Here is an 11942-nt window from a genome sequence, read left to right as displayed (position 1 = left end):
TCTTAAACTGCAGGTCAGCAACAAGTATCAGTTAGAAGAACAACAACTACAAAGTCTACCCCAATCAAAAGAAAACAGAGGAGGAAAACACAAAAAAGAAGTTATAAATCTAATCGTCTTAGTAGAATGAAACGTAATGGTAAGTATTTTCTTCTTATGTATTCAATTTATTGTTCTTATACCATCAAATACTTTATTAAATGACATATTATTATTTTTTAAACAGTATTTATGCTCGGAACAAGTGAAGAAGAAGCTAAAATAAATAGAGCTAAACGAAAAGATATGCTGAATTTGAAGAGCATTGGAAATGATAATTGCATTGACGATGAAAGTGATGATGATTACCTATCACAAATGAGTGGATTAGATTTCGACATTGAAGTGGATAATGAAACTGAAGTTTCCATTTCACGTGGAATAGATGTCTCACATAAAAGTAATTTTATTACAACAATGTTTTATATTCTTATTATAATTAAATTCTTTAATTTTAATTAACTTTTTACCTTGCAGGAAGTTGTTTTGAGCCTTTGGATTTTGGATGTCCAACATCCATATGTTCTCACTATGGAGCTATTGTCTGGTATGAAGAAAGGAATGATAAGAGCAAAAAACCTATTAATCATAAATTCTCCATATGTTGTTAGAATGGAAAGGTTCAATTGCCTCTTCTAAAAGATACTCTAGAATTTTTGAAGAATCTTTTGGATTGCAATGGAGGGTCAAAATCGTTAAATTACATGGAAAACATCAGCATTTACTACTTAATGTTCACGTTCACATCTACTGGTAGACAAGTTCAGAGCTCAGTTAATGATGGAAAGGCACCATTTGTTTATAAAATAAAAGGGCAAAATCACCACAAAATTGGAACATTGCTTCCAGCTGAAGGAGTACGTCCAAGGTTTGCACAGTTGTACATACATGATACTGAAAATGAAGTCACCCACAGGTTGAACTCTCTTAGTAAGAAAATTGTTAAGAGGAATCCAAAATATGCTTTAGATTCTAGCATTGTTCAAGGATTGATAAATATGTTGAATGTTAGCAACGAACTCACCAAGACTTATAGAATGGCAAGGGATAGGTTTAAGGAATTTCATGTGGCCGATGTCAGCATACAATTGATTAATAGAAGACAAAAAGATGGGAGACTTTATAATTTGCCATCATCAAAAGAGATAGCTGGTCTAATCGTTGGTAATGGTGATGAATTTAATGAGCACAGAGATGTTATTGTGTACAAGAAAGGATTTGGTTTGAAGAGAATAAATGAATTGCTTCCAAGTTTCATGGCAATGCAGTATCCACTTTTGTTCCCCCATGCTGAAAATAGATACCAACTTGACATTCCATATAGAAACAATGCAGTAGTTGGAAAAAGAAAAAATATTAGCATGAGAGAATACTATGCTTTTAGATTACAACTCAGATGCAATGAAGGCCAGACTATCGTTCGTGGGAAAAAATTGAGACATCAACTTTGTGTAGATGCTTATACAGCTGTTGAATAAAATAGAATGGATTGGGTTCGAAATAATCAACAAACGATTCGTGCAGAATTGTATCAAGGATTAGTATATGTAGTTGTTGCTGGTGACACGAGGCCTGGTACTGTAGGCAAACGGTTAGTTCTTCCTTCACTTTCACAGGTGGTCCGCGTTACACGGTACAGAACTATCAAGATGCCATTACAATATGCAGGCACACAGGTTCCCCAGATCTCTTCATTACTTTTACATGCAACCCTAAATGGCCAGAAATCTAAAGATGTATTGACATGATAGCTCCTGGTTATAAACCAGAAGACTTTCCCGATATTGTTGCAGAAGTTTTTGAGATGGAATTGCATGAACTGATGACTGATTTACAAAAGTGCAAGAAATTTGGAAAGGCTTGGGTAGGTAACCTATATACTATACTGTTTTAAATAATTTAAAAAGTCATAATATTTTATGAAAATGTTAATAAACACGGTTTTTGTTAATGTTTTGCAGCATTATACACTATTGAATTCCAAAATAGAGGTTTACCATACGCTCACATTTTACTTTTTTTGGACAACGCTTCGAAGCCTACTACTCCTTCACTAATCAACAAGCTCATATCAGCAGAGTTACCTTACCCAATTGGTGACAAAATTGCCTATGATTCAGTTCTAGAATTCATGATACATGGGCCATGTGGAATAGAAAACTTAAATTCCCCTTGCATGAATGAGAAAAAGTGTACTAAGTTCTATCCAAGACCATTTAGTGAAGAAACAAATATTGACGACAATGACTTCACAGTTTACAGGAGGCGGAATAACAATCGAAATGGAATGAAGAAGAATATAAAAGTTGATAACAGATGGGTTGTTCCACACAATGTTGATTTGATAGTTAAGTACCAAGCTCATATTAATGTGGAACACTGCAACAAGGGAAGATCAATCAAATACCTTTTCAAATACATTAACAAGGGAAATGACAGGGCTACTACAATTATTGTTGAAAACATGGTTACAGACAAAGATAGTAATCATCAAATAGTAAAGGACGTTGATGAAGTTGCAAATTTCTTAGACTGCCGATTCTTATCTGCTTCTGAAGCAGTTTGGAGACTATTGAAATTTGATATTCAGTACAGAAGACTGATAAAGATAAAATTGAATAGTCTACCTACGAAATGAACAATGAAACTCAAAACATAAGTAAACTAAAACTAATCTTAAGTGTCTAATTTATCAAAGATTTCTCTACTCTCAATCCCTTGAGATATAGTGGAGTAAGAGGTTCGTTCCACTCCTAGTGCTCTAACATGGAATGTTTTCTAGTCTAATTAGTCAATCTTAAAGTCAATGAGAGCTTTACGAAGGTGTTAAACTACGATGCAATGTGAAAAACAATATGTTGAATTTAACTATGAATGCTATGGCAATATGATTGTTTTGAATCTAGATAAAAGATTAGAGGGGAATTGAATCCACCTCGAATCCAACTTCATAGCCTAGCATAGATTCTTGTATCTTGATTCTTATGTTCTTACGGCAAGAAATTCGAGTTCTAATCCCTAGTGTTCATGACATTTCTACCGAGTACTAACTAGCATATGAGGTCGTCCACCCATTCTCATGGCGAATCACGACCTTCTAGATTAGAATAGACTCTACAATGCTTCTACACTATACCACTAAGTTTTCATCAAGGCTTCATCAACCCCTCTAATGGAGGTTTTAGCCTTGAATTATTCCGCAATCATTCCCATATGAATCTAAACTAAACATATTATCAAGATTCAAAATTTACTAATCTAATTAAACAATGATTAAATTCTAATTAACAACTAATAAATGGTAACCAACAATAATTAAAACTAGATCTAATAGATTGAAATAACACAATTCAAAATTGATAAAATAACTATTTTATTTATCTAATCAATCAAGAACAATGATTCAAAGACTTAATCTAAAACAAGAATTGAAAATGGAACTAAACTTAATTTTATTAATTAAACTAGATCTAGAATTATCTATATTGTTTTAGGTCTAACTAGCTACCATTAACAAAGAGCTAAGCTTTGGTTTTTATATGTCCAGATCCAAAAATCGTGCATGGGCTTGGAGCCATGTTTTGGGCCAGAGAATCAGGCCCAAAACCCAATATTTTCAGTCCAAAAAGGCCTCTTCAGCTGCAGTTGGCTTCAACAGACTTTTTGTCCACTTCTGCTCCTCTTATTGGGTCAAGGCTTAGACCATTGGAAATCTCTTTCCGAGCCGGTCGTTTTGACATAAGGTAGGCCTAATTCCGAGGTCTGAGTACAAAGATACGGCTTTTGGAAGTTCTGCTGACTTGTGTGCTGTTTCAGCCCGCGTCGACTTTTCAGCTTTTGACCGGGCTTTAGAAAGGCTTTGTCTTCCTGAATCTTGGCCTTAAATCATGGAACTCCTTAGTAACCGACCTTAGCTCCTTTATCTCGCTAAAGTGGCACATTTCTGCACATAATGGACTTTGAAACCTGAAATGCATAAAAACACGTAATCAGTGTTAACTCTTAATTATTACTCACATAATTGGTCTAAAGGTATGACTGTTATAGGGTTAAAAGTACAGTTTTGGGCTCTTATCAAACCACCCCCAAACAGCATTTTGCTTGTCCTCAAGCAAAGATGAGAAATTAGAATAAGTGACCAAAAATGGAGTTCTATCTACTCTCGTTTCGCTGAGTGCGATTGCATTGACCATATGCAACAAGGCCTTAAACCACTAGGAATTCCCTAGTGGATGAGTTATAGCCTCGTGAGAGTTTTCCAGTGAAGGTACTAACAAACTTTAACTATACTACAACGACTAAGAAATAAAACTATTGTTTCCTCATTCATGTCTCAATTATCTATACATCTCACTAGCAATGCATACAGAATAATCATGTCGAAACCTAAGCTAATATATGCATAATAATTAATCATCTACGAATAAACATATATATAATGAGTAATACTATGAAATGTCTAGCAGGTGCGTTTCTGAAACTTGGAATAGCGTCCTTAAGTAGGTCCTCACATAAATGTCAAAGACAAAAACCACTATGATTTTTCCGCTCAAGTTTTGCTACTCCAGTGTGCAGTGGGCACACTTTACCTTACAATCTCAATGACAACAAGGAAGCCGGTGTCGATCAAATACATCTGCCACTTACTATCACACTAACCTATTCCTAATTGAGCTAGAGGTCTTTATTAGGTGTTGCGTGGATTAGGAGATGGTCTAAGAAGGAAGGAAATGGATATTCAAAAGGACAAGTCTGAGATAGTAGAGTCTTCATATTATGTAACTTAGAGGAAATCTTATTATTTACTTTTGCTTCTATACTTTGTTTCCATCCTTAGCCATATTTTTTTTTCTTTTTCTTTTATTTTTTGACTCCTTTTATTCTATTTTTTGGAGTTGTTATTTTATTTCTATTTTTATTTTTCTTTTCTTTGGATGGGAACTTTTGTTCTTTATTTTCTGAAGCAATTAACTAACTTTTGTTTACACCGGTTTTTCTCTTCTTCTTTCTTCCTCATTCTATTCTCAGACTTATTCTAGATTGGGTAGGTTGATTTTTTTATTTTGTTTTGTTTTTGTAACAGAGTAAAGGATTTGTGGTTTATGAAAGGCTAAAGAAAGGCTCAGAGGGGCGACTAGCGGAAAATAATTCATAGGTTTGAATTTCTGGCTATATCGATCCAAAGAGGGCCTAAATTCTCGCTTAGGATATGGTTTAGTGATCAAGCAAGTGGACGTGTGATTTCTCTATCTGGATTTTACTTCTCCCTTGTGTCATTTCTCAAATATTTCACTCATATAAGGCTTTAGGCTATATTCTCACAGGATTTGTAGAATAAGTACTCTAGCCTAAATTTCAGAAACTTACTGCTAACAATCATAGATACTCATGTAATATATTTATAGATAGATGCAAAGATTATTACCTACATATTAACCTAAGTTTCTAACAATTATTCTGATGCAAAAATTACGTGAGACTTCTAGATTGTTAAGAGCATAGAGAAAGAAAACAATACCAATATTCCTAAGTGTATAGCATAACTTATTTATTTATATTTTTGAAAATTTTTGAAATTTTTTTTTTTTTGAAACTTTAACTAGAAAACAAATGCATATTATACATATCTATATCCTAACAGATGCTTTAATTACACGTGTTTCTATGCCCCCCCCCCCAAACAAGAATCATGCTTTGTCCTCAAAGTATTGTAAATAAAGAGGGTAGGAAAAATACCATTGAAACGTGTGAAATTCAAGAACATCTGCAAAACAAAGTTATAACGTACTAATATAGAAAATAAAAACTGACGCAACTCTATAAGAGTTCCACCCATTATGGGGTTAACCGAATTAAATTGCTTGGGACATAAGCAGACACTAACAAAACTAAAAACTTACCTTATCTCCGGCTTAAACATCCTCTTCCTCGTCAGTGAGACGAGGTTCCTTCACATCCTGCCAGTCCATTGTAATTTGCCAAGCTTGCCGCCAGTTATCATCTACTAATGCTAACCTGTTAAGTGTTATCATGTCTGATGGGATGTACGGGGCAACCAAATGAGGCTGCACCTGCCATCCCGGCCAAGTCATTATTTGTAACGAGCGAATCACCCGATTGGTGGGTCTCATGACTTTAACCCTTTTCCAATCTGTGAATTGTGCACAGAATACGGGTAAACAACTACGCATGATGCGGCTTACTAAAACAGGCATAAGAAGATACTTATGCCTCATGGTTTGGGCTCTCTTAAGACTAGCGACTAATACTCGGGGAATGTCATATCTGCGACGTCCCTCAACTAGAGCGAGGAAAATGTCACCAGAAGATCTTGTTTGCAGAAATGGAGCGCCATTCCCCAAAATATTCATCGGGGATGAATAACATGGTGGTGCCTACGTTTAGGGAAAGGCTACCAAGGGCAATGCTATATCGCCCCTGGTCCATTACTCGAAATACCCCTCCCCCATAATACTCATGGAAATATGTATAATCATAAAGATATGCATTATCGGTCATATACGCCCATGTGTGAACAGGATCAGGTATTGGTAATCCTGAAACTAGAGCGACCACATTTTTATCGAATTGATGTGTCTTGTCTTCGACTACGACAGAGAACTCTTGTTCTCCATCCTGATTACTATAGAATTTAACATGGTCGTAGAAATAAGCAGTAAGCTGTGGTGAATATGAATCGTCATCACTTACCAGTAGATGACGCCATCCTAACTGCAGGATTCTTTGTCGGAACCAAAGTCCATAGGTCTCGGTGCCCAACACATCTTTGAAAGACTGTTTAGGTATGACTATAGGAGATGTCATCACAATAACTCTTTGAATAGCTCCACAAAAATCCTGGAATGACCGTCTGAAAATTGGAATTTTCCGCGTTAACGTAAGCGGCGGGATGGCTCACATACATAGAAGCGGTCGCTCGTGTGTTAATGCTTTTACAGTGTTTTGGGCGCGGGTCGTGCTCAAGGAGGGAGCGGGTCGTGCTTTGACAAAAATTTCAAAAATGTAAAGGGCGCAGGTGCGCTCGTAAGTGTTGAACCCGGAGTTTAGAGCAAAAAGAAAGAAAACCTTGGAGTGGAAGGTCTGGGATGATGGTGGGGTGTAGTGTGGTTTGTTAGTGTAGAAAGAAGGGAGTTTAAATAGGTTCTGAGCTTTCAAAACGAATCGGCAAGTTACCAATTTGTTTGAAGGCAATTTCCGGAAATAGGAAAATTCCAAAACCGAAAACGGAAACAAACCATTTCCATGATTTTCTAAAAATCCTGGTATCTTTCACACTTGATTTAGAATAGTAACTTCTAAACTCTCCTAGATTTCATGCTAGCACCAAACAAATCATAGATATGCCGATATCGGCCAAATTATCAAACTTTCCTCCAAGACAACTTAACAGCAGATGATCATATAACGACTTATGCTCGTTATAAATATTACCACCCCTAAACAAGTCGGGAAGGTGGGATTAATGATGAAAACAAGCAGTACTCAAAAATAACCAGTTATATTAAAAAAATAAAATTTAAATGCAAACAACGTAAAATAAACACATTACTATTTAAATTTAACTACTGAATTAAAATCCAACTAATAAAATGAAATTAGGAAATAACAGCGAACTCCAACTGGGGGTGAACACCTAGTTTTGTGATGATGATGGGCCCTGGGATGGAGATTGGCTTGAACCATCTGTCCTTTGGCGACGACGCTCATGCCTGTCGGACTCGGCTGAAACAGAGTCCTCCACGGGTGGCATGCGCCGAAAGCATCTCTATTCGGAACAAATTTGGGCTTCCATCTCGATCGAAAGCATCGTGATAATTTGGGTTTGTTGATTCGGTGGATAGTCTCCATGTTAGACAAGATATCGTCGGAACCCCCTTCGAGCATTTCAAATCTCCTCACGAAGGTTCCTTGCTTCTTTTTGAACTACACTCTGTCTATCTCGGATATTTTCACAAACACCATAAACGCACCGCAAGGCAGTTTGCAACACTTGCATGCGTTCTAAATTAGAATTACAATTATCTAGAGCATCTTCATCTAGACATGTCATATCATCCCTTTCATCCTCCGAATCAACCATTTTTTCTTCAGACAACGGCCAAGTCTCTTGGATGCAATCCGTATAGATACTTGCATTAGAATGCAATTTGATCTTAATAGGAGTAGATCTTGCGACAGCTCTAAAGGAGAGCATGATCTTAGTGATCAATACGGGAAGAGGCGCCAAGCTCTTCCCCACTCCTCGAATCACATTAAACATTAAATCAGTGATGCAGAAATTATACTTCTTTGTTTGCAAAATCCAGAGAACGTGCAGACATTGCAGGCTGATATCACTGACTTTGTCTTTCCCGAGGACGTTCCTACCAATCCACTGAGCTACAACCAGTTGATTGGTTCTCAGGGTGGTTTGGCGGACGCAATGGGATGTCGGATTGTATTCACCCTCCACGACAGTATCCTTCATCAAAGCAGGAACTCCAGTATACTGGGATTCCTGAATTGTCGTTACTAGGTTGCTTTCAAGCGTAATTCCTAACAGTTCAGCTAACAACTGTCTCGTTACTTCTCTCCTCGTTCCTCCTAACTTTATGAAAATCCTATCCCCTTCCAATTCTCGCTTCTTATAAAATTGTTCTACCAAATCATGGTGATAGAACTCCTCAGTCGAGTACCACAGTTCGTTCCAATGCCTCTTTATCATCTCCGCGTCGTAAAATGGCACGAAACTGTCGTAAACAAACGCGTGTTCCGGCAAAATTCTACGTCGTAGCTCCATTGAAATTTTGTTAGACAACTAATGGTTTTGTAGACTGTGGGGGAGGCGAGTTTGAAGAAAACAACTAAAAACAACGTAGGTGGCGGTGGTGGAGACTTTAATTGGTGGCTGTTTTTCGGAGTTGGGTTGGTTGTGGTGATGTTTTATAGAAGATTTTAGGTGGATTTGATTTTCTTGGTGTAGGTTTAGTTAGGTTTCCTTCTCTCTCTCTATTTTTTTTTTATTTTGGTTTTCTAGGTTTGATTTAAAATAGGTAACCGGCGGGATTCAAGATGGAAACATTGTGCGTGCGGTTTGGGAAGGAAGGAGACGCACGGTCGTGCGTCCGGTTTGGGCCAAAGCCCAATGTGAATTCCGAAATTTTTCGATTTTTCGCAAAACTTCTAATTCAATTTGCCGCTTCGTTACTGGCCCGATTTTGGCGAATGAGTTATGGAAATGATCAGTAGAGAATTTCCAATCCAATGATCCATAAAATATTCAATTCCAACCATGGGTGATGTATAAGAGGGTGGAAGAACGCCTCCGAAGTCGTGTGTGTGGCGTAAGTTATCGCGAACGAAGAAAATCTAAGTTTAGATTACGTCAACCCAATTTAACTACAAGTAATGGGCCTAAGCAACACAAATGGATAGTTCGAAAGCAATCCAGATGGAAAGATCGACTGCCCACCCCAAACAAATTTTTAACAAAAATTTGTTTAAAGCGTGGGGTCGATTTAAAAAGTCGATTCCCAAGACTTGTTGGATTGCTATTTCTATGATTTTAGAATTTTTATTTTATTTTTATTTTTATTTTATTTATTTTTTATTAGTTTATTATAAGAAACACGAAAAACAATAAATACATAATTCACCCCATAGAGGAACATGACTCAAAAATCGAGAAAACATGCAAAAGTGGAAAACCGTGAATTATATTAACTGTGGACTAGGATCCGGTACTTACAGCCACACACTCCATAGGGAGGGCCCGGTTACCTGAATGGTGCACTTACCACTATATGGGAGTGAAAGGAAGTACACCAAATGACAAGGTCGATCCTCATAGGCAGGTGGTCCCTGTAAAAGGACTTCTCTTCTACATCGTGAGAAGTTCATGAAAATTTTTAACCATTGACCATTAACTTGAAAGGTACTGTTGTCATTTGGATTTACCAAGGTGATTGCCCCGTAAGGGGTGACTTCAAGAAACGAGAAAGGGGGCCGGACCAACGGGTTTTAGTTTGCACGGGGAAAACATGTAGGCGGGAGTTGTAAAGCAAAACCTTTTGACCGACCACAAACTCTTTTTGGCGCTAAGATATACTTATCATGAACATGTTTCATGTTAGCTTTATAATCCTTCGCGAGATCGTACGAATCGCTACGGATTTCTTCAAGCTCATTCAATTGCAACTTGCGTTTGACACCTGCCTCATCAATATTGAAGTTAAGGCTTTTTATAGCCCACAGAGTACGGTGCTCTAATTCAACGGGCAAATGACATGGTTTCCCAAATACAAGTCTAAAGGGAGACATACCTATAGGAGTTTTGAAAGCAGTTCTATACGCCCATAAGGCATCCGATAGACGCTTTGACCGATCTTTCCTATCGGGGTTTATTGTTTCTAAAATCTTTTTGATTTCCCTATTAGAAACTTCTACTTGTCCGCTAGTTTGTGGATGATAAGGAGTTGCTACTTTGTGTGTAACTCCATACTTTTTCACTAGGGATGCAACAACTCTGTTGCAAAAATGTGTTCCACCATCACTAATGATGGCTTTTGGAATGCCAAACCGCCAGAAAATATATTCTTTAATAAAAAATACAACGGTCTTATGGTCATTGCTACGGCAAGCTAGGGCCTCTATCCATTTAGACACGTAGTCCACGACAACTAGAATATAAATGAAACCGTGGGAAACTGGGAAAGGACCCATGAAATCAATGCCCCAAACGTCAAAAATTTATACTATCAAGATTGGATTTAATGGCATCATATTACGCTTCGTGATTTGCCCAAGTTGTTGGCAACGAATACACGTCTTGCAATGCACTTGGGCATCCTTAAAAAGGGTAGGCCAATAAAATCCACATTGAAGAACTTTAGTGGCTGTTTTCATCCCACTAAAATGGCCACCACACTCTCTGTCATGGCAGAACGATAGAACTTCATTGTATTCCCACTGGGGAATACAACGACGAATAATCTGATCCGCACAATACTTAAAAAGATAGGGCTCATCCCAGTAGTATAACTTAACTCTAGCCAAGAACTTCTTACGTTCATTTCTTGACCAATTATAAGGCATAACGTAAGCCGCTAAATAATTTACAATGTCAGCATACCATGGTGCTGAAAAAATGGCATACAGATGCTCATCAGGAAAAGAGTCTAGTATGGACTCGAATCGATCGATCGTCGTTTTGTGAGTCTAGATAGGTGGTCGGCAACTTCGTTTTGGACCCTCTTTTTGTCCTTTATTTCTAATGTGAACTCTTGCAGGAGAAGGATCCATCGGATTAATCACGGCTTAACATCCTTCTTCGCAAGAAGGTACTTAAGGGCTGCATGGTCTGTGTAAACTAAGGTTTTATAACCAACCAAATAAGGACGAAACTTATCTAAAGCATAAATGACGGCTAAGAATTCTTTTTGGTAGTTGAATAATTCCGTTGAGCATCGTTTAATGTTTTACTAGCATAATAAATAACAGTGGACTTATTATCTAGTTTTTGTCCCAAAAGATCGCACTAACTGCATAGTCACTAGCATCACACATGAGTTGAAAGGTTTAGACCAATCGGGGTCAGTATAATTGGTGCGAGAGGTTAGATGCTTTTAAAGTTTCAAAAGCCTACTTACGTTAAAATTAAAATCAAAGATTGCATCTTTCAAAAGCAAATTAGTTAAAGGCCTAGCTATTTTCGAGAAGTCTTTAATAAATCTCCTATAAAACATGCATGGCCTAGAAAGGCTCTAATATCACGGACAGTCCGTGGTTTAGGTAAAGTAAGCTATCTTATCTAGTTTGGCCTTATCTACTTCGATGCCATCACTAGATACAATGTGACCTAGTACTATGCCCTTTTTCACCATGAAATGACACTTTTCCCGTTT

General features: G+C 37.3%; 1 protein-coding gene across 1 annotated transcript in view; it reads left to right on the top strand.

Annotated features, from left to right (window-relative positions):
* Positions 1 to 1783: 1783 nt before the first annotated feature.
* The window catches only part of LOC147504148 (uncharacterized), a 32430-nt gene continuing 22271 nt past the window's right edge, over positions 1784 to 11942 (top strand). Inside the window, exons 1-2 of the mRNA XM_086605075.1 lie at positions 1784 to 1907; positions 2001 to 2628. Of these exons, the coding sequence (XP_086461201.1) occupies positions 1784 to 1907; positions 2001 to 2628 (752 nt within the window). The remainder of the gene's footprint in view (positions 1908 to 2000; positions 2629 to 11942) is intronic.

Source organism: Coptis chinensis, chromosome 4 (genome assembly GCF_015680905.1).
Source record: "Coptis chinensis isolate HL-2020 chromosome 4, ASM1568090v1, whole genome shotgun sequence".
In the NCBI taxonomy this organism is placed as follows: domain Eukaryota; kingdom Viridiplantae; phylum Streptophyta; class Magnoliopsida; order Ranunculales; family Ranunculaceae; genus Coptis; species Coptis chinensis.
The sequence above is the reverse complement of the archived record's forward strand: the minus strand, read 5'-3'. Positions and strand labels throughout refer to the sequence as shown.